The sequence below is a fragment of the Limanda limanda genome, chromosome 12, assembly GCF_963576545.1.
Source record: "Limanda limanda chromosome 12, fLimLim1.1, whole genome shotgun sequence".
Lineage (NCBI taxonomy): Eukaryota > Metazoa > Chordata > Actinopteri > Pleuronectiformes > Pleuronectidae > Limanda > Limanda limanda.
The window spans coordinates 2096077-2120489 of NC_083647.1; the positions used below are offsets into that span (position 1 = coordinate 2096077).

General features: G+C 38.7%; 1 protein-coding gene across 8 annotated transcripts in view; it reads left to right on the forward strand.

Moving 5' to 3' along the window:
• The window catches only part of nrxn3a (neurexin 3a), a 157347-nt gene that overhangs the window by 54875 nt on the left and 78059 nt on the right, over positions 1-24413 (forward strand). For 5 of the 8 annotated variants that reach the window (XM_061083128.1, XM_061083129.1, XM_061083135.1 and 2 more), the window contains 2 exons: positions 9091-9392; positions 14475-14636. In XM_061083128.1, coding sequence (XP_060939111.1) covers positions 9091-9392; positions 14475-14636 — 464 coding nt within the window. Of the gene's footprint in view, positions 1-9090; positions 9393-12324; positions 12370-14474; positions 14637-24413 lie in introns of all 8 variants that reach the window. The other 3 variants (XM_061083130.1, XM_061083133.1, XM_061083131.1) reach the window with 2 other exon arrangements.

Here is a 24413-nt window from a genome sequence, read left to right on the forward strand (position 1 = left end):
TCTGTCCATTCAGTGACAGAAAATCTTCTTCAACAGGGCTAAACATACAAAATTTACATTTAAAACACATAAAAACATTGTACTGACACATGAGAAGGACTGTTACTCTTATCTTTCTGATGTTCTCCATTACACGTGGCATCTATTGCAGTTCTGTCCGTCCTGGGAGAGGGATCCCTCACATGTGGCTCACTCTATGGTTTCTACGTTCTTTTTACCCTGTTAAGAGGTTGTTTTTTTTGTAGTTTTTCCTGATTCTTGTTGAGAGTTAAGGGCAGAGGATGTCACACCTTATTAAATCCCTAAGAGAGAAATTGTGATTTGTGACTATGGGCTATACAAATAAAGTTTGATTGATTGATTGATTGAACTTTAGCCACATATAGACCTCCTTACAGGAACCGTGGTACAGAGAGACTGTCTGCAAAGTATTATACCAACAGCACACAGGCCCATGGTGTTACCAGTTGGTTCAGATGATCCCTGCCAAATCCATTGGACACCAGAAATGCAGACAGAAACAGGATGACAGGAAGATGGACAGGGGTCATCACATAGCAGTTAAATAGAGGTCAAATTGAGTATATGTACAACATCACTGCTGATACTTAGGGGATTTTTTTAGGGGATCCATATTAATGTTATGCTCCCTTACCCTTACCTTTCCCTTCACTGTAGTCTTGAAACTATAATTGAAAAGATGTGTCAATGAACAAAATGCTTCCAATGCCAAGAGATAAGAAAGATCCTCAACAGGGCAGCTGCTTGGCACAAACTCAGCCGGCTTCTGAGGGTTTGGTGGTGTAACTCTAATAATTTGTATCTGAGTAGAGAGAGTTAGAGTCTGGGAGCGCTTTCTCCTTCCTGGATTTCTTCCTGTTTGAGTTATTTCTGGTAAAAACTACAGTGAGCAGGAAGCTATACAGCATAGGAACCTATGGGTTTGGAGCTGAACCCCACGGACACTATGTTGTGAGAAAGGACTGAAAGATGGACTAATCCATTATTGATTTTTTCATCTGATATCATCTTGAAAAATATAGGAAACATGTCACACAGGTATCAAGATGTGTAATGGCTATTCCATTCTAAAACAGTATCATTGTATATGCTCAAAAATGAATGGTCAAACTATAAATGGAAACCAGAAGGCTTCTGGCCCTAATATTTAGTCCCCCACCTGCAGATTCTGCATATTCACTCTGAGAATCTGTTCATAGATACTAGCTTCCTGTAGTTGTTTCCGCAGCACAAGCTACAGTGCTAGTGTCTAGTGACAATACTCCAACTGTTTTCCAAGCCTGAGTCGTACTGCTTTTTTGTGTTTTATGTACAGTATTTTAGAAAAACAGTGTGGTTCTCTAGATAGAGACATTAACATGGAATTGAAAGCTCATTTAATTTTAATGTAAAAATCTTCTGCAACCAATGTGAGCCACAAATGATTGGACAAAGCAGCCATTTTGTTCCTTTTCTACTGTATTCACCTCTTATACTTGAGCCCAATCTCCTCTGATGGTGTGGGCGAACACCTCTATTGGATACACTGGTGATGTGCAGCCAAGGGCATACATGCTGTTTTACTTTGCCCCCACCCCCACGTGTCTCAATCACTTCTCATAAACAGTCTCCACCCTAGGCGGGAGAATCCATGGTTTATATTTATATGACAAGTCTGGGAGAAGATTGTTCAGATCCAAGCCTTTTTATAAGAACTTCACTTGAGAGTTTTCTTATTACAAATGAAAAAGAACTGTGGTCCACAGTAAAGATGATTCGGAATATGCCATACACATATTTCCTAACATATGGAACATATCGTTGTTTTTTCTCAATTTTCCGTTGCTAATGTTGAGTGGGTGGAGATGAAGAGGTGTCTTGAGCGGTCAAGCTCAGTAAGAGGTAGACTGTCTAATGAGGGAGGAGTGGCTCAGAGAAGGAAAGATGGAGAGTTAATGGACAACACTAGGAGAGACTCAGGTCATCCCCTGCTTGAACAAATGACCCATGCTGCTTCTGGGAAAGTAATGTCTGATGTGAAATGAGCAAAGTCAGCAGCAAACTTCTACCCATATCAAATATGTAATGTTTGTATGTGTGCTTTATTGTACACTGTCACCTTTTTATTACCCTGTTTTATCTCTCTCTTTAATTTATCTCTCTGTTTACTCTAATCTTTTCATTAAAGCCCTTCTAGGCACATGTGTTGCAAATTAGCATCTGCCACAGACACTTGTACTTTACACTGTTATTTTCAGTTTTTCTAAATACGTAGTATCAGTCCATATCAAATAAACCATAAATAAATGTATAAACTGCACATTACAACCACATCAGCGGCGGCTGTGGCTGAGGGGTAGAGTGGTCGTCCTCCAACCTGAAGGTCGGCGGTTCGATCCCCAGTCTGAACCATCTGCATGCCGAAGTGTCCTTGGGCAAGATGCTGAACCCTCAATAGCCCCCCATAGAATAACAAAGTGCTGCAAGTAGATGCACTGTATGAATGTGTGTGTGAATGGGTGAATGTGAAACTGTACTGTAAAGCGCTTTGAGTGGTCTTCATCAGACTAGAAAAGCGCTATATAAATACAAATCCATTTACCATTTATCAGTATTTGTATAGTCAAAATGTTGTCAAACCAAATCAACACAAAAACAGATTCATGAAAAACTTAGCTGTGAGATCACTTATATTAACCTTTAAAACACGTGATCACAAAATTATAAATAAAGCAAATTATGACAGAGTTCTTAACTTTGCTGTCACAAAGTTATGTTTTCGCACACACACACACACACACACACACACACACACACACACACACACACACACACACACACATGAATGGTTATTCCAGCCTGTTACAGCTCAGTTCAGTGTCCTCCCGCCCTCTGTTTACACCTATGTTCTTATGAAGCCAAATTCAATTTTAATTGTTCTTATATTTTTTCTATTTTTCTTGTCAGACGATTGAACTATATGAAACAGGAATTTAATCACAGCCCATAAACACTATTGCTGTCAATCCAAACCGGCAGCGATAAAATTTTACGATCGCAACGACGTCTGGCAAAGTCATCATGAGAAACAGATTGATGATAATCACTCTGTTGTCTGTTTGGATATACTAGCATTTAATATGTATAATCACAAAGATATTGTGTGAGGCACTAAGTTCACATGGTAATTCACACAGGTAATTCTTATGGAAAGTATAGGTTTTACTTTTTCATAGTTAAACACCAGGCCACCATTTTCAGATCCATGTCCACTGGATGCCATTTTAGGAAAGAGGTGCAGTTATAAATCGAATACATGGTAGTTTTAGAATGGGCAGTGTTGATTGATCAGTCAGCCAGTGGGTCCAAACATGAATTGGTCATTGAAAACACCTCAGCAGAAAAAGACCAGACAAAGGGGGGTACTAAACAAGCGTCATATGCACGTACAGCTCTCTCTTAAGTCTGAAATCGAATCTGATTTACCATCTCAAGTTTCAGGATGGTACACATGCCACCTCGTGACGGTTACTAGTGACATAGTAATAGTAATAGTAATTTATATAATTAAACTGAACTGGGAAATCTTTGCAAAATAAGCTTTAAGGACTGAACCTGGGTCATGAAGAGTATGTCTGGAGAATTAGGAGATAAACAGTTCAGTGCTGATCAGTGTGAGGCTCATAGACTGTCCATGAAACTGCATGTCAGCGTGCTTCAGAAAGTGAAGCGCTGGAGTGCTTTTACTTTGAAAGGGATTATTGTTGATAAGTGTTAATAACGTTGATCAAGGTTAATGATACAGATTGTGGTTCACAGCAGAATAAACGAATAAAATTATCTTTCACCTGAGCCTAGATTCTAGACTAATTTAAAAGTTAGCCTGCAGCAGTGATATGTGACAACCCACACCTGGGCTTCTAAGCTCATTGTAGGGTAACAACTTTAAATAGAAAGAGAGTGGGTATTCTGTATGTCTAGAGGGACATTTTGTCATAGCCCAACATTCATAAGACTGTGGCCGTGGCTGATGTGTAGAAAAACCTTGTCAAAGCCAAATGTCCAAATAAAAATGTCCAATTGGCTCATCTTCTGTGCATCTAAAGTGTGTATGATGGTTATAACTCTCTGTTTAGCATGTGGGGCTTGATGAGACTAAATAATCTGTGCATATTATTTGATGGAGGTGTTTCTCAGATAAAACTGGTTTGGCCATGATGGATTATTGATGAAATCACAGTCTCAGGCCTAATCCTTGGTAATGATTTTTAGATCATAATTCATTAATGGATATCTTAACATCTAGATTGAATCCTTATCTGTTTGAAAAAAATACTTAAGTTGTGTTCATACTGTGGCATTGAGCTTGATGTTATTTAAGTTCTTATAAACTCTAAAAGCTGTGTTATAACCTGCGCCAAGGAGGTTATGTTTTCATCTGCGTTTCTTAGCAAATTAGCAGGATTACCAATTTTAAATCTATATCTCATCGTCATTTTCGTTTGAATTGCAGTTCTGTGGGGTCTTTGTGTGTGGAGATTGTTCTCCCTGTGTTTGGTTTGGTTTTCTTCAGGTATGCTTGCTTCCACCAATAGTCTCAAAACATACAGTTCGGGTTTAATGGGGGACTTCTCTCTATATGTTTATATTTATATTTATAATTTAATTATATAAAATGAACATAACATAATGTTACCTCAATACTCACATGAATGTTATTAAGCTTAAATCAATCATTGTCGGCCATGAGAGTAATTTAATTTTAGGTTTACTAACCACAGACTATGAGTGGATAATTTTGTACCCAGAATGCCACTGCAATTTCTCCATGTCCAAAGTAATACATTTTTTGGATCTTTGTTGCTCCATTCTTCTTTCTAAAGCTTGTATTCACCCGACTGTCGCACTGTGAAGAGGGCTTCACTAATCTACAACATTAGAGATACAAAATGGCCTCTCCACACACTGATTTGTCACAGCCAGTCATGCAGAAATATGCAGGAAAACACACAGACATCATAAATCATGATATCACTCGATTATGAATGAGAGAAATATTTGATTCATATTCATTACCCCGGTGCCACTGAGACAAGTTGTAACATTAATGATTCACAGAAAACATCCACATTATTCATTTATTAGTGCTTTTCAGTTATTTATCTCAGCCATATACTTAGCAGTTACTTAAAGTGGATAGAGTCCAAACAAATGTGTCTCTGACTTCATACTAATATCTGAGCTGATTTAGATTTAGTATTTCAAATGGCCCTGAACTCACAGATCTGCCAATAAAGTGTCATTAGTTACTGACAGGACACCATGAAAATACTCTATGGGAATATTAAGATAAAATAAAATATAAATAACAATTGCAAAGTGGGGAGCAAACATTACGTAATAATTTATAGCACATGCTGCTGAAAAGTAACCTTTACACCAAAACAGGCTTGAATTCAGTCCTTTGTCACCCAGAGCATCCTTCCTAAATATGAGGGAATTTTACTGTGGCCATATTTTTTCCTTCAGCCAACCCTCTCTCTGACATTTTTATGGATGACCCCTCGCAGGACTCATACAAGCCCATCCATCAAATGAAGCCTACGAATGGAACGGCGTACGGATGCCATTAAAACCATTACGAGCTGATAACAATTTCCTCACGTCACCCTCATTTCGGTGTGAAGGAAGCTCTGTGCATTCTCAGTTCATTAGTATTTTATATTGCAGCAAGATGGCTATCACTACCTCAGGCTGATACATTTCTCATATCTCACCAGTTACCAGAAAACACAAGTATTGTGCACATGTGGTATACTCAGATCTAGCAGTTTACAGAGCATAACAAAGGCATTTTTGTAACTTGACTTTTTTTTTTGCATGTCTGCAATATGAAGCAGGCCACTGTTCTTATTCCAACCCTGCAGGTACAAGTCCTCATGGATAAACTAGCATGGTTCCTCTTGTACTCAGATAAAGCTGTTCTCCCCCTCGCAGTGGGTTGTAGATAGAGAGAGAGGCAGGGATGCGCTCTCACCTTTGTGGAGCGATGTTGGAGATGAAATACAGTTTGACTTTGCCAGCCCAAAAGGTAGATGAGAGGAAACTGGAAAACTTATTGGATAAGTGAAACATGTGTTTCATTTTCTGCAGCATATATATATTTATATTGTATATTGATCCAGTGGATGTGAATTCTCAATATGACCCTACAATGTATTATTTCTGCTCTCCAAAGAGGCAGATTTATTCCTGTTGCTACACCCCATCTGTGACCGCAACACATTCATATAAGCCACAATCACAAATCACAAATGTGTGTCAATGGTTTTAAATGACTATATTTAAGTACCCAGTCTGGCCATTTGCATCCCCCCATCTGGAACCAAATAATGGCAACATAAAGTTAAATAGTAGGTTGGGTGTTGGTTGCCAGTTGGAAAAATCCCCAGCTCCTACTCTGTTGCTAGCAAATCTATAGTTTTAGACAACATTTAGTTTTTTATCTTTTTTAGATTGAAAACTTTATTGAGATATTGATTCAAGCTCACAAAACATCTTCTTTTCTATACCATGTGACAAACACAACACTGTGGCCATTCTGAACTGAATGTGAAACGACCAGCATGGTAAGACCTCAAATCATTGAATTCTTTAGAAGGACAGTTTTGTCGCTAGTTGTGGAGAGCTTTATTGCTACATGGATTTGAATAGGACAAAACTTCAGTATCAACATACATGGGCGATGTACCATGTCTTTCTCCACGAGTAGCTTACCTCCACACCTGACAGACAGGCTGTTACCCAACTAATGCCACTCAGATGCTCAAGGCTTTTAAGCTATTTACATAATAACACTTTATGGATTATGATTGATACATTTTATATACAACTGTTTAATCAAGGTAAATCCCAAATCGCAGCTTGGGAAGGCTTTAGTAGTTTTACCAGAATCTTTGGACTGAACTTGGCAGTAGCTTTAGACCTCCATGACCATGGCCACCTTTTAATTAATGTTTTGATTCTGATTAAATATTTCCACCACAAAGGTTACACTTTTACTTTCGTTTGCTCATGCCATCAATGTGAGTAATAAAATTAAAGGTGCAGTGCAGGTAAGAGCTCTGTCTCTAATTAGGTCTTACAGAAATAATCATGGATTCATGTTCAACTCTAACTTCCAGAGACGTTCAAATGACTCAGTGAAGCCTGCACTGCTTTCTCCCACCACATTGTGCCAGAGCATTGTGTGTAGATGAATCTTCTCTGTGGAAGCGGTGCCTGAGGTGTCTGTGTAAAGGAGATGAAAGCTGTGGCCATTTTGTATTTAGTTTCACAGTGTTTTCCTCCTTTTTTCAGTCGCGGTTTAGTTGCAGAGCTCAAGCAGATCCTCACAGTGTCTTGGCGGCTGGTAGAGTGTGCTAGAGTGTGCTCAATCCAGTATTTTTTGCTTAAACGACTGCGAGCTAATTGAAGATGATCTCACAGATAACGACTCCTGACTGGACCATTTTTCTTTGTTATCTCTCAGCTCTCCGGTGCCCTTTACGATCTCTTTCAGTGTTTTCCCCTTTCTTTCTCCTGACACTGCCACAAATACAGTCAGTGCACACTACGCTGGCTTTTCAATGTGGCTTCCCTCCCATCTTTGCTTCTCTCTGTCTGATCACAGGCATAACCACTGTGTCACAAGCAATCTGTTTGACAGGAAATGCCAATTTTAGTGGGAAGGTTAGGCCTTTGATGTTGTCAGATGATAGGTATCTGCAGTCTCCCTGTACTTGTCCCATTGTCTGCATCCCTCTCTGGAACGTGTTGAGCATTTCTGAAGGTTATTTTTTTCTGGATTTGGTGACTCTGTCTATTAGTCAGTAAGGATGGATTTTAATTATACGGTGATTATTATTTAATTGTTGCTCATTTTAAGTTGTTTGAAAGTACATATTAAAGGTTATAATGGTAATTGGTCAGATTTTACATTACAAACCTAATTTATTATTTTCTTTGAAGCAACACAATAGCTTCAAATTTAGAAAAAGAAATTACACGATACAGAAAAGAGGGGTATTGCTGTCATAACAAAAAAAAACGAGTTATAATGAGAAATATTTCTAATTTGTACAAGGTCCTTTTAATAAAATAAGATATTTTTGTGTAATTACATTTTTGTCTTGTTGTTACTTGATCCCACAAAGTCACTCAGACCACATTAGGAGATGGTTTGAGGCACATGTGGCCCCATTCTTTTAGCAGTGTAGATGCAAATGTGCCCTTGGCCGCTTTGAAGGAACCCTACTCAACTGATGTTGTCTGACCCGCTACAGTCTCATAATGAACTTAAAGAATTTGACTTTTCTCAGTTTTGCACTCAGTGATATATGTTTAAACTGTCTGCAGCATATTGATTTTCTATATTTTAGAGATGCACTTGAATGCCAGATGTAAACAGTTAAACTCAGAGCTGTCTACTTGTGATCGGATCACCAGAAACAGATGTTACAAATGTAATGTAAATGGAACAAGGGAACAACCTACAAGAAGTAATGTTTGGTCCCTCGTTTGAATGGAGATGGAGGGGTGATGGTGGTGAATACATGGAACTCAACACCACCTGAACAATATTTTTTTTTCTTGATGACAGCTGCACACTATTAGTGCTATAATTGTTTCAATAGACTTTGATTACTTAATACAATTCAAGAACAATAAAAATACATTTTTTAATATTATGTTATTTTTTATTTAATTATTATGCCTATAGACTGAAATGAATAAATACATATTGTCAAGCATTCACAGTTTTAAAAGACTTGGAACTTGACTTTTACCTTTCCTTTAGGATTTGAGACTTGTTTTGAGACTTGCTGTGACAGGATGTAAGTCATCTGGACCTGCAGCAATAGGCTTTAAAAAGAGTTTTGGTTCCTGCATTTTAATAAATCCATGATGCTGAGGACAAGTTTGAATTGAAAAAGCTCTTTTTTATATTGTTGAACAGTTATCCAACGCTGGCTGGACAATGCAAACCTGCATCTGAGGAATGAAAATATACTATTCTCAACCTTTCACTCTTTTTTCTTCTCACCACAGCAAGAGAAGAGAATGTGGCCACTTTCCGTGGCTCAGAGTACTTCTGCTACGATCTCTCCCAGAACCCCATCCAGAGCAGCAGCGATGAGATCACTCTTTCCTTCAAGACGTGGCAGCGAAATGGCCTTATCCTTCACACTGGCAAGTCAGCTGACTACGTCAACCTGGCTCTGAAGGACGGCGCAGTCTCCCTTGTTATCAACCTCGGCTCTGGAGCCTTTGAGGCCATCGTGGAGCCCGTCCATGGGAAGTTCAATGACAACTCGTGGCATGATGTCAAAGTGACCCGCAACCTCAGACAGGTAAGGCCCAGAGTTGGTGCGCAATTTGAAAATGTGTATGTCGTAATTAGGTTTGAAGCTTCCTTAAAACACATCTTATTAATGGTGAGAGTAGTTAGCATTTGAGTTCTATCTATCTACCGAGCTACCAAACTACCTACTAACCTACATATCACACAACCCATCAATCGATCCATCTGTCCTTCCACCACTGTCACCTCTGCATCCATCCATCCATACATCAATCAATAAATCAATCAAATTTTATTTGTATAGCCCACATTCACAAATCACAATTCGTCTCATAGGGCTTTAACATGGTGTGACGTCCTCTGTCCTTAACCCTCAGGAAGAGTAAGGAAAAACTACAAATAACCCTTTTAACAGGTAAAAATACGTAGAAACCTCAGCGAGAGCGACATGTGAGGGATCCCTCTCCCAGGACGGATGGAAGTGCAATAGATGTCAAGTGTAAGAAAACATCATCGGGATTAAAGTTTTTAGCAGCATCGATGAGGAAGGATAACTTCAATACTATATATTAAGCAGTCTTGCTGCATCATAGTCTCTGGTCAGCAGCCATCAAGATCATGGTCCACCATCAAGATGGGATCCACTATAGTCCACAGTCATTGTCCAGTTCATATTTCATAGTTTAAGAGCACAGTTTCCGGCCTCAATTTCCTTCCATTCCCTCTTCCTTCCTCCTTATTTCTTTCGTCTTATCTATCTGTGGGGTGATCAGGGAGATAAGATGTAGTCACCCAAGAATGAATATCCAAAACTGATCATTAATAAAACTTTGCAGGCTGTATGTCTTAACATGAAATAGACTCAGACAGAGTCCCAACTAATTTGTCAGGGATACAACAGAGGACCTACTGGTGTATCGCTTCACAGTGTATCCAAGTAAACCCCGCTTGTTCGAAAAAAATACATTTTTGAAAAATAATTGCTACTACAGTCTGACTACATGCTGTGCATAATGTGAAGGTTTTTTTCACTTGACAGAGCACATGAAAAGGAGGATGAGCTGCTGAGAAGTTGGAGGCAAGCAGCTTTGTTGCCTGCGCTTCTTCATCTAACAGCTCACTGTGAGATCAAATTCCAGAAAGGAACAGTGGATTACGTACTGTTTCTTGTCAATCCTCCAACTTGAGGTGGACAGTTTCAGCCCGGCAATGTAAATTAGCCACGTAATTAGAAAATGTAAATAATCAAATGACTTGCATAAAAGTTGGCAACCATAAATAGTGTCAAGAACACAACTTCATTTTTTAAACTACATTTCTCAGAAAAACAGGTATTCTTTCTTATTGTCAACAAATCCTGTAAAATGTCGGAACTCAACAATGCCCATCTCTAAATGCATCATGATACCTATACCCCATCTATGGTACTGAGCCAGCCCCAAGTAAATTCATTCTTAACCAAGATGTAAATCTTTTAAAACAGCTCACATATAGTATATTGTTTCAAAAACCATTCAGAACTTTCTAAAATAGCTGAGCATTTTAGTCTTTACTCAAACTTATCTACTGACTGAAGACATGACTACAATGCTACTAGAGGCATACCCATGTTCTTCTAATGGGGATCCTGAAATAAACCAGACCAAAGCAAACAATGCTGGTAACCTGAAGTAGATTGTACTATAACAATTTACTAATTTAAGTTGATATTATTTAAAAATACAGATTTCCTTACTTAATCATTCTTGGAATGTTGTTATAATAAAAAAGGGTCATTGTTTGGTGTGTGTGTGTGTGTTTTTTTTGAGCTGAACAGATGTCAATGCATCAGTTTTCAGCCTGGACCACACCCCCCTCATCAGCACTGCAGCACTTTGCCAGCTTCTAATCTTCTAATTCACTCACCTTGTCTGGGCACGATCAGGGCTCATTTAACGACAACAACACTCCACATTCTCACCAACGTTTGTGACACGGTCGGTCTGTGACTCATAAAGGTGCCCTCTCCTCAGCTGTGGATACGTTTGAGTAATCCGCAGTCAAACACACAGCCATTAGGGTTTTTTATTCACCATCACTGGACAAGTATGAACCAGTTTGATCACTGACTGCGAAAAAGTTGGAGGCTTCTGTATCGCTTCAAATAGTTTACAGAGTTAATATATAGCTAGAAAACATAAATCTTTGTGAATTTTAATATGAGCCATTTCACAGTTAATGTCAACATATTTAAGAATTGCCATTTACATGTAGCCACTTTTGACTTTTGTATACTGCTCTTTTTCAGTGAAACGTTTTGATTAATGATGGCTTCTGAGAGAATTGTTTCCTAGCCAACCAAATACCTATTGATTTGGTATTAAAAATGAACAAGACACTTTGAGTCATCTCAAATTAAATGTTTGATTTTGCTTTAAGCATATTACACTTAACTTGTTATTTCCAGTACATCAGCTTTCAGGATATTAAGAGCAATCAGCTGTATTACAATCTTAAAAATATTGAACAAAAGGATACATCTGACTTTGGATAAAAGAACAATACTTGTTAGTAGTATACATTCATTGTTGATTAGGATGCTTTTGAAGATATTGACAATAAGATAAAATATAGAATGCCACCTGACTATAGATGGCCCCAATCCTTTAATTTTGTTGAGTTTTTTTACACAAATCCATTAAACATGCCTTGATTGGCTTGGTACTGTTCTACCAAATGCTTTTAAGAAAGACACCACAAATGTAAGAAGACCATTTAGACACATCTTTACCATTTGGGAAACAAGGCCCTGATTTATTTTCCAGTCTTTTCACCCTAACTTCTGTTAAAGTCTGTTCTGATACAGCTCCCCTTTAATGCACTTGGTGAAATTAACCATTTTTATACTAACACTTGTAATAACTCTAATTTTTCATCGTACATTTTTCATTTGATTTGTTTTAATGTATTAACACACTTGCCTACCCCACCTTTCTGCAAAGCAAACAGGCATTGGATACGCTATGGTAAACAAACTCCACTGTATGGTAGATATCATTCTTATTGTCATCTTTTGGTTTGCTGTGTTCTTTTTCCTTTGCTTTATAGACTTCCCTACATTAAGAAATGATTCCCCTAATGTGTTTTCAGGATTACTTTACTTTCCCTGTCCCTCTGTCCTTTCCTGGTTCATCCACTTACATTGTTTGTGTACCTTTATATTTTTAATAGTTTCCTTTTTTCGGTCACCCATCACTTTTTCTTCTAGGTGTTTGCTTGGGTTTTACCCTTGAGGGTTTTACGGAATTTGTTTCATTCCAGATTCTGCTGGTAAATGTTTTTGGGGTGATATTATTGTCTAAGCTGTCAGAAGTACCAAAAGAGAGAAACAACCACTGGAACTGTACAATACAAGTGCATGGACCAAATCCTCTTCACACTTGACTTTCATCTTCATTCATGCTCCTGAACACGTGAAAATATGTGGCAACCAATACTGTTGGAGAAAACTGATTAACTACCACTATAAGCATTTTTGGCTGGCGTATACATGGATTCAACATACTAGGAGAATATGAAAGTTGATGTTAACAAAGCATAACTGTAGGATAACAGATTTATCTTTCAAAGCAAATGTTTCTATCGATGAAAACTGTCACTTAATAAACAGTGGATAGTGATGAAAAATGACAGAGTACCTGCTCATGTTTTGTTGTAGATGCTGAAGCATGAGTCAGACTTGAGCACAGTGTGTGGTTTCAGTAAACCTCAGAAGTAAGCTTAGCAGCAGGTAAAGTCGCCTCAACCTTTAGCTGAGGCCAGACGTCAGTTTGTTTTTCTTTATCTTGAAGTGGTACACAGTAGTATTTACAATCCAAGTAAAAACAAAAGGTATTGTTATTTGAATCCATGAATAAAATGACGTTTGAAAATCTAAAATACTTGTAGTGAAGTTAAGGGATACTTTTATTTCCTCTCAACTTGGGCCAGAGCACAGACACTCATCCCAAAAACAAATTTTCTGCTAACTCTCCCTAAAGTAGCTATCAGCATTTTTTTCCGCTATTGCTACAATAGTCAACGTTAGCTTCAATAACTTACTGGTGCAGAAGAAACATTGAGAGTTCAGCATCCAAACCTGATTCCTGCTCCTGTCTCGAGAGTTGAATGCATAGCTTGATTCATCTTTTCTGCGTCCGATCTACTGCTCATGGGAAGCATTACGATCTTGTCTTGTAAACACAACGATGGCTCAAGCGCTTGGCGAGTGACTATCACAACCACCTGCTCAAAGCAAGAAACCAAGTTCAGCTAGTAGTCAACCTATAGATCGGCCTAGTGTTGAAAGTTACTTTATTTTTATGCAGAATAGACTAAATGTGACTGTGTTATATAAGCAACATTTAATCGTTGAGTCTTATTGACTTTGAAGAAACTTTCAATGCTTTATTTATATACAATGATATTTTAACTATCACAATATGTTACAGCTCATAAACTGCTCATGGCCTATGTTATGAAGTCTAAAACTGCAATCTGTTCATTTGGCTGTCATATAGATATAGTGTTGAACTAATAAATTACACAGAAGCATGACATGAATTCCTCAGGTGATAAACTGCTGAGCTTCTTTCCACATCTGCCGGTCAGACTTTCGGTTATGGCAGAAATATTGTCACATATTCCATTCTGTGTCCTGTCCTTCATGTTTGTGTGATGGTTTTATGTGCTGTGACACTAACTCCTCCCTCCTTTAATGGTTTGTCCTTTTTGTGTTTTTTTTCCTGCATGTCAGTGTCTTTCTTGTTTTCTTTTCTCCCTCACTTATATTCAGACACAAAAGAAGTTCACATAGAGTGATGAACACCACATGGTTTGTGGAATGAAGACTAATATTAATCCATGTTTGTCAGTGTCTAAAGCTAAGTTTACCCAGTCAACGTTTTGTTTTGTTTTACTAACCTTGCACGCCCATCAAGAGTTTTAACATTGACTAATTCGCAAAAAAATTTTTAGATCCGTAACAGAGACAAAACGTCACAGGGTCTGAGATTTAAAATTCGCATAGCTCAGAGTGATTATATCTATAATACAGTCAAATGGGAAAAAAATACTTTAATTTCCACCCTCACTGTTCACTCCTCATTATCAGGTGACAATATCAGTGGACGGGATTCTAACGACCACAGGTTACACCCAGGAGGACTACACCATGCTGGGATCAGATGACTTCTTTTATGTGGGTGGAAGCCCCAGCACCGCTGACCTGCCCGGTTCTCCAGTCAGCAACAACTTCATGGGCTGTCTCAAGGAGGTAAAGTATTTGATATTTTGATGACTGTTTGTGAGAGTGAACGTGATGCTGGTGTAGTGGGAGCTGTTTTGATGTATATCTTTTAAGTGTATTAACAATTTTTGGTATTATTTTTCAGACTGGATTTGGAAGCTGGGACAAAGAGGCTTTAAATTACAAATTGGGTATAGAAAGAGACATTTACTGAGAATAATTATCCTCACACTGGTGTTTTGCTTCAGTCCACTAGATAAAATCTGAACATTGTCTTTTTCTGTTTAAAATATACCTTTTCATTCGAGTCTAACTTAACCTGTCAGCTGTTTGGTGCTGGACTGGTTGTGTTCTGTTGGTTTATCAGATCTTAAAAATGGAAGTGGTATGAGCATTCAACCATACAACACCTTCCGAAATATCTAAAATGCAATGTATGGAAAGATAACAGCAGTTCAGTAAATCATTAACAGTTTAATTTCAAAACATTGAAAGTCTTCACTGCAGAAAAACCATGGTAGGAATAAGTGTTTTCTTACTTCACTCTGCACCATAGATATAAAAAGCTAAGCACACAACGTCCAGCACACAAGTGTGTCGTGGGACTGTTTGAAGAGGACTCTCAAATGTCAAAGGATAGTTTTGAAGTAGACTCCACTGGTACCTTCCATGAAAGAAATCATCTTTGGAAATATTGCTTGTATTTTCATGGCCCGTCTGTTTAAAAATAAGGGGGCAAAGTTTATGACCTATACTGCAGCTCGACACTAGGGTGCGGTCAATATGTATGTCTGTATATACAGTGATGTCGTCCCACCTCCTGAGACCCTGTACACTGATATTGGTTGGTGGCTACAGACCCACAGCATTTGTAGTGTAGAAATTTCCTGAACACAGCAAAATAAGTGGAAAATAAAAAAAGTACAGACAAAGGAGGGTCTGTGCAGATAAATACACAAACATCTACTGGGTCATGCTGTTATCGAGATACAATGTTTTTTTCCCTCAAGAAATGTTTCCAAATCTTTCAAAAAACATAAAAAATGGTTCAGATTTAAATATCACTGTGAATTCAATTTAAACTTCCAGATCTTGTTCTTCTTTTCATCATGCTTCAGCTGCTGTCAGCTCTGACACTCCAGCTGAGTGGGTTCAACCGGGAGCGATGCTCACATGCTAACTGACATTTCAGCTGCCTCCAGTACTTACATCTTATTTGTCATTAAAATTTCAAATTACACTTCAGCTGTTTTCAGCTGAACGGACATATTTCTTCAGCGTTCAAATTGAATCGGTTGTTCAACTGCTCCAATTAATTCTTCAGACACAAACGAGACACTCACAATTAAATTATCTTCAGAAAGGACATTTCAAAATAAGAATTCAAATTTTTACATGTAAGACCTCTACTATAAACGTACATAAAATGTGCACACATATTGCAGGTAAAAATAACAGTTTGGAGAAAAGACAGAAAACTGAGAACGGATAAAGGTTGACAAAACTTTTTGTAATTTGCAAAGTTTTATTAAGGTTTACATATAGAAATACTGGTAAAGGGGGGTCGACCTCTAACCAGAAGGTTGGCAGTTCAATTCCCAGTCCTCACCATCTGCATGCCGAAGTGTCCTTGGGCAAGATACTGAACCCTGATTTGCCCCTCATAGTTAATGCACTGTAAATGCACCATGGATGCACTGTATGAATGTATGGGTGAATGGAAATAAACTGCACTGCAAAGCAGTTTGAGTTGTCATCAAGACTAGAAAAAGTCCAATATATATACATAAATAAATACATTTACCGTTTAAATGTCAGTGGAGTCTCAGCAGCAGGGCCTGATGAAAGTTATGTTGAAGTTGCTTTTGTTATACTAACAGTTACCACACTGAGCTAAACCAAAAACACACACATGTAGGCCACATGCACAAACACACACAAATACAAATATATTGTTCTCTCAAGCTGATGATGTCATACCAAAGTACTTGACTGGAGCCAGTTGCTGCAGCATGGCAGCAGGGACCCAGCCTTCTCCGACGTACACACACACACACGTACAAACACACATGTAAACACACACACACAGAGTACACACTGTCATACATGCTGCAGAGAGAGGGAGGACATGGTGCAGTAGCCCTTTAATCCCCCTCTGGCCTACTTCCTGCTTTGTGCCATGCTGGGCAGGTTTGCAATTCCCTGTACCCCCCACCCCTTACACACACGCACGCACGCACGCACGCACGCCGGACGCACATACACACACACACACACACACACACACACACACACACACACACACACACACACACACACACATGTCCACATGCAAATAGAGACACGAACACCCAAACATTAGGTTTGAGTTCTCCCAAGGATAGGGTTGTTGTCACTTTACAATTATGAGACACAAAGACCTTTTCATGTGGGCTGGTGCCCACATTATATATTCAGTAATATCAAACCTAAAACCTGTGCATGAGCATCACACTTGTGTTTCAGTGTTGATTTATGAAACAGGGATATGAAAAAAGTGCAACATCATAAATCACACACAAATTCATAAATTTCTGATCACAGACTGTTTGCCACTATCTTCAAATCATAATGTGTGTTTGTGATTTGATGTTTATATTTTTCAGTACCAGCCTTTCACTGACAATATATTTGCAACATATGTACAGTAGTGTAAGTGTCTAAAATGTCATAAGAATTTCACTGCTCCGATGACACTGTCATTGGTGCATGTGACAATAAACTTTGATTTGATTTGATTTGATTTGATTTGAAAAATAAAGGAAAAAGATTCAACGTGATTGAAAATACGTTTTCTCACTACAAATTACTTAAATGATTAATAAGTTATCACAGGTTATGTTTGTTGTCATGAGCAATAATTGTAAATTGTCAATCTAAAGACATCAGCAACCTGCAGTTCATTTCCAAGAAATTAGAATTTCACTTCTATCACATTCATCAGACGTCCAATGGACAGTTAGTTAGATGAAACTATTAAGACTACTAATGACAACTATTGTTCTCCTGCATGGCATCAGATGTTACACTATAACTCACATGAATCCATACTCAATGGTCTCACACATACAAACACACCCTGTCTGAAAGATTGTCCTCATACCCTCTCTCTTATACAGTCGCACACATGCTACTCACCCACACATCTGCAGAACCCACCAGCTCTGCCTCTGCTGTCCAGCACCCTCACGTCCTCCACTCCTTACCATTAAGGCTAATTTGCCTGCTGCCAATGCTCTTGTCCTCACCATCACATGGATAAATGTTTTGTTACCATGGCACCAGGTACTGGTCGCCCTTGGTAGCCCCTGTGGTTGGCTGGCGCATGATTGTTATGCCTTTCATAAGCCAGCAATTACAGAGAAAGCCTACATCTCCAAACCTACAAAATACATAATGGCCTACAATAACACATAATTGCTATAATTGTCATTGTCATTACACCTCCATCATCCACTCACATGGAGGCCTCTGACTGTGCCTGTATACTGTAGCCAGCAAAGAAGCACAAAGGACTGGTTCACAGACAGTGCACAAAGGATGAGCAAACACAGTGACTGTTATTCTCACTTTCCTCCTGTAGTAACAGAACTTGCCACTGTAATAATAAATAGTTTCCTAGCATTTTGACCACTCTTAAGTATATTAATCTACTGCATTAAAAACATTTTGGCAACATGAGATTTAAAAATAAAACTAAATTAGACCAAAAGAAGTTCCTCGTTATGACCTGTGATTCAGTTTAGTTCTCCATGTTGTCAAGAGGGAATCACGGATGTTTTACTTATATCCCTGTGGTACCAAACGAACAGTGGTGGAATTTAATCAAATACTGGTAATTTACGCAAGTACTGTATTTGGTTCTTGCTCTATATTTCCATTCAATTTTCTTCTTACAGAACACATACTGTATGTTCGACCGCAACACAGCCTTCAGTAGAAATTTGTCTTTCATGGCCGACTTTGTGGCAAGGTTAGCTTGGTGTACAGCTGCCCCTGCATCTCAAGAGTTGAGCTTTTCTCAGCTTTACCTTTACAACACAACACAGCGCAACACAAACAAAGCGAAGCAGTAGAATGAATTAGAATCATTCCTGTTGAAGCTTCCAACGCGTTCAAGTGAGTGTGACATTACACCACTGTATTTATTTTACAGCTATAGTTAATAATTGTATGTTTTAATTTACACTTTCAATCTAAATTTACATTTTAATAATGTAAAAAATACACATCATTTGATTTTGTTCAATCATGTGTAATATTAAAAACAAGGATAAAAGCTGTGCACACAGTCATGACTCATAATAACAGCAAACAAGGGTAATTTTGCTGCATAATGAGTAGGTTTACTTCTGATAAGTCAGTTCTTATGCAGTTTTGCTAAAAACTACATTATTGAGTTTGCTTCTTTTCCGCTTGACACTCTCAAAACCCTGAGATCCATCTATTATCTTTTCCGCTTATCCTTTAACAATTGGGGAGAGGGCTGCTACATGAGCTATCAGTCCACCGGTAGGGTGGACTGTGGGAGAAAACCCATGGAAACTTGGAGAGAACATCCAAGCTTGACACAGACTAGCCTTGACTGAGCTGGCATTCAAACCGAGAACCTTCTTGCTGCAAGGTGATAGTGCTGACCACTACTGACCAACATTTCTGTGGACAAAGATAGAGAGCAACATTTATTCATTACATTATTCAGTCCAAATGTCACTATTTAAGCATTGGTTTGGTTCCCACCAAATCTGAAGAAATGTATGTGGCTCTTCAGCTGCATAATGCTCCATTATGTTAAAAAGTCTTTTAATTTGTCTGTTTGCTAGTTTGATTCTTTGGACCCTGTGTGGGTACATTATGTTAGTTTATTTGTAAAACCAATAATCAGTGTTGTTTCTTTAACCCATGATTGTTCCACAACCTAAACCATGTTTTTATTATTGTTACCATGATGACGGTTGTATGCCTGCCCCCATAGGTGGTATCAGAAGGGACAGACGACCTATATAATTATTCAGCTTGGATGACTTGGTGTTTTTGAAAGATTATATGGAAATATTTTATAAGGATGGTGCTGAATAACTGTACTTTACAAATCATTTTCAATGGTTCATTTCCTTCATACACAAGTCATTGTCAATATGTTTTTTTCCAAAATACCCTCCAACTGCAAGCACACATACACACACACACACACACACACACACACACACACACACACACACACACACACACACACACACACATATTTGTGCAGCTATCCTTTGGGGATCATTCATTGTGGAAAACCCATAAAACCTTAACCTTACCCATGACCAATTCATGCCTAACTTAAACCTTAACGTAACTTGACCATAGCCTCAACTAAATTAAATTTTGCTTCATTAGGAGCAAGCTTTGGTCCTCATTAAGTCAACTGATGCAGACTAGGTTAGAGTTTATGCTTCAAGATGTCCTGAAGTGGTAGGAAAGGTTTGAATTAATCTAATTAATCAAACCGATGTATAAAAGCACCACCAGCTACAGTCTGAGGATCTATTTCTATATTTCATCAGACTAAGGAGGACCCAGATCAGATTGTATGCTCAGCAAAGGAAATGATGCCACCCTGTGGGCAATACCACACACTGCAAAAGCTCTCATTTGGCAAAACACTCATGGCGAGACCATGTGACTGATAATACTACAGTACTAACACTGAATGTTAAATGCTTTTTGCTGGTTTGTCTACATGAGGCGACAACAACATGTATATGTAGGATAAGACTTTTTTTTTTTTTAGCACTATTAAAAGCCTTCTAATTTATAGAATAAAAAATCTCTTCTTATTACATGCATGAAATATACACGTGCACTGACAGAGTAAATTGAAAACTCCCACTCGCACACACACAGTATGTGGTGTTAGTGGCAGCTAAAGGCAATCTTGCATAATGTTGAGAAGTTAGCGGGTAGTTCTTTGTGACCTGGGCAATTGTCATTTCTGCAGAGCCATATGCGCGACACAGACACATGTGCCAAACACGCTACACGCTGTCAGGAGGGAGGAGATTCATGGGCAAGGCAGCCGCAGACATATGGGGATGATAAATGTTCCTGTCTCCCAGTGCTCTCACACACACACAAACACAGACACCCCTCTCTCTATCTCTTGTGTATGATGTTGACTTACCCGTTATAGCAGGATTGTAGGATATATTCATGCTAAATGGTAGTCCAAAAATTAGGCATGATGCAGAGGTAAATCCACACTTTGTATTAGTGTTGTTTGATGTTTTTGGATGCAGCAGGAGACTGAGATGGTGATGGGGTGGTGGGTGAATGAAGCGCTACATTCATTTATCACACCAGAATCATACACATGGTGTGGGTGGCGGTGGTCAAGGTGGAGCAACGCACTGTGAGACTGGAGCTCACAACCTCGGTCTTGTCTGTGGTCGGGTTTAGAAAACCAAAGCACTTTCGTTAAGGTTATGGAAATATGAAGCTAATGTATTTCCCTAATCCTTACTGAGAAGAACCAATGACTATACAAAACCATAAAAAAGGGACTTGCCAGATGCAGGATTTTTTAGTCTTTCACTAAAAGACAGAATAAAGTTATCATTACATTATCTTCAAAACAAATTCACTGTTGATAATGTATTGTTTATTTATCTTCTAATTAAACGCTTCACACAAACTGTGTGGTGGAATCCCTACTCTGAAAATCACAAGAAATGTATCAAAATCCAGTGAGGCAGAACATAGTGAGAAATTGTGTTTGAGAGGAAGCCCTTCCTATAACTCTCTCATAATCTTTCGTCAAACACTTCCCTCAGGACAAAATGTCAGCTCCAGGCACAATCCCAACATAAACACTGATATTCAAAGGCAGATCATCACAAAACCTTCCCCTGGATTTTACATTACAGCCGTTGTACTTGTAAGGTTTGAGGTCCCATGCTTTATTGTATTTGACCACATCAGTTTCTTTCTCTCTTATGGAAGTTTTGGATGCTAACAATGAAATGTTGCTTCTGCTGCAATCTACAAAATTCAACACAACCCTGGGTCAGCTGGTGTTTTAGCTGTGTGTGACAATAATATGTTCATAAATTCCAGTCTAGATTTTGCACACAACACATACCGAAAATGCTCTCCTGTAGATTAAAAATTATTTATTGATGTCTGTTGATGCTGGTGATGGCTCTGTCTTACTTGCTACTTGACCTCACTGCCGCATTTGACATCATCGATCGTAACATTCTCATCAATAGACTAAAACAGTGTGTTGGTATGTGGAACTGCCCTCAGATAGTTCCAGTCTTATTTCTCAGACAGAGAATTTTCTGTTTCTTTTGGAAATAGTGTCTCATCCTTGGCTCCACTGATGTGCAGGGGGGACCACAATGTTCTATTCTTGGTCCCATCATATTTTCCCTGTACATGCTGCCATTAGGAAACATTATCAGGTATTTTAATGGGATATCCTATCATTCCTCTGCTGATGACACCCAAATCTACTTGTCTTTCAAGCCAGACAATGTCAGCTGCGTGACTTTCTTGACAAAGTTACAGTTCCCGTGGCAACCAATATAAAAACAGCAGCTAAAAATCTATGCGTCACATACAGGCCTTTGTCTTTTCCCGTCTGGACTATTGCAATGTCCTTTATACATGCCTTAGTCAAACTTCAGTAACAAATTTGCAGCTTGTTCAAAATGCTGCTGCTCGTATTTTAACTGAAGCAATCTGTATCACACCAATCCTTGCATCTCTACACTTGTTGCTAGTTAAACTTGATTTAAGATTCTTTTAATAACTTTCAACTATTTGCATTTCGGAGCTCTTGACTACATTCCCTACAAACCTGAGATCAACCACTCCGGGCTGGCTAATCAGAGTGTCCTGGCTTTCTGTTTCAGGACCCTGAGGCTCTGCAACATGCAATTTGTAATTCTGTTGCTACTGTTTTAACTCCCTTTATTCCCTTTCATCTTACTTTTATTGCAACTGCATTTTATGTAGTTTCTTAGATGGGACAGCTTTTGACTCTGATCAAGATGTCTGATCTAGGGGCGATCTGGCGAAGAGAAATAAAGTAGTAGAAGGTGGTAATGAACCTTGACGTTGGTTGCTACCCGTTAATAAACCAGACAAAGAAGAAGATACCAAGTATTTTGTAAAGCATTTAGTAACCTTGTGTGGAATAGTGCAGATAATGCAGGTTTATTATTATTAGTGCTATTACTATTACTATTATTATTATAATTATTTGTATTATTTTCATTAAGAGTGTGTGTGTGTGTGTGTGGAGGTCTGCTGCAAAAGATAATGCATGATGGATTTCTATCATTTGGCCATTGTCAGACATTTTCAATAGCTTTCTGTTGCCCCAACCTCTCTCTCTCTCTCTCTCTCTCTCTCTCTCTCTCTCTCTCTCTCTCTCTCTCTCTCTCTCTCTCTCTCTCTCTCTCTCTCTCTCTCACCACAGTTAAAGCCACTGACACTGTGCAGGAGGCCCTTCTTTCAAAGGGGCAATATATAGAGACTATGACTGTGAACGTGTGTTTTTCACAGCTAGAGAAAATATGGAGTTACCAGTTCACCTGAATGTCCTTGGACTGTTGGAGGAAGGTCGTGGAACTGCTTACCACTACACCACTGTGCCTCCATCCTTTATTATAGTGTCTGCAGGATTTAATGCATCACACTTGGATAAATACATGATTGAGTAGGTGTACAGGTCCAGGTTAAGTGCCTAGAACGAGTATATAGTATTTGGGTATATTATACTGTACATATTTTTATTATATTTGTTTGCATATGTAAACTAACTGTATGTTGTGTGTGTGCGTGTGTTTGTGTGTGTGTGTGTGTGTTTGTGTGTGTGTGTGTGTGTTGGATACCCCTTAGTCTGCTATCAGTCTCTGTTAATACTTTATTCTCATGTTAACCTGCAGCCTGCATCTGCAGCGTGCTGATAAAGCTCCCTTTGCATGTTGAAAGGCCCCTTTGCTATGATTGTTTAGAGGTGGCAGGGACCTTAAAGTGTCTTGTCAAATTGTCAGCTACACCCTCCATTCCCTTCTCCTATACCCTCCTTCCCCCTCTAGTCCAGAGCCACATTTTATATGAATTATGGTGTATTTTATGAGCAAGCAGGGTAACAGGGGGAAATGTTTGTGTGTGTGTGTTTGTGTGTGCATGTGTGTGTGTTTGTGTGTGCATGTGTGCGTGCTTGTGTGTGTGTGTGTGAGAGAGAGAGAGCAAGAGAACCATCCTAAACTTGGTGACAAGACTACATTTATAAAATCCTTGTCCTGCGAGGAGACATTTTCAGAATCGAAGATTACATTGTGTATAATAAAACCAAGATATGAGTGTCTGAGATGAGTGATTTATAGTAATCCCAAATGTATTGTCCAATCCATGAACAAGCTGAACAACTCATGCCAACTCCAACTAATGTCAGGATTTGACATTTCTTTTTACAAATGTCTAAATACAGCAATCTAAATTTATTTGACATTTCAGCCAGTGATAGTAGTATTGTGTTTCCTCCCTTTTGAACTCAGCTGCAGATCTCATGTTTACTGAGGTGACATATTTCTATAGCTTCTGTTCTACGTGCACACAGGATCTGTACACAATCGACTGCCTGCGTCCTGTCTTTTGTTGTCCTTTATGCGACCGTTGTACGATCATTTTGTGTTGAGGTGCCATTAGAGCTCTTCAGGGATTGTAGTTATTACCGGTTGAAGGTAGTTCATGCAGGCTTAAGGC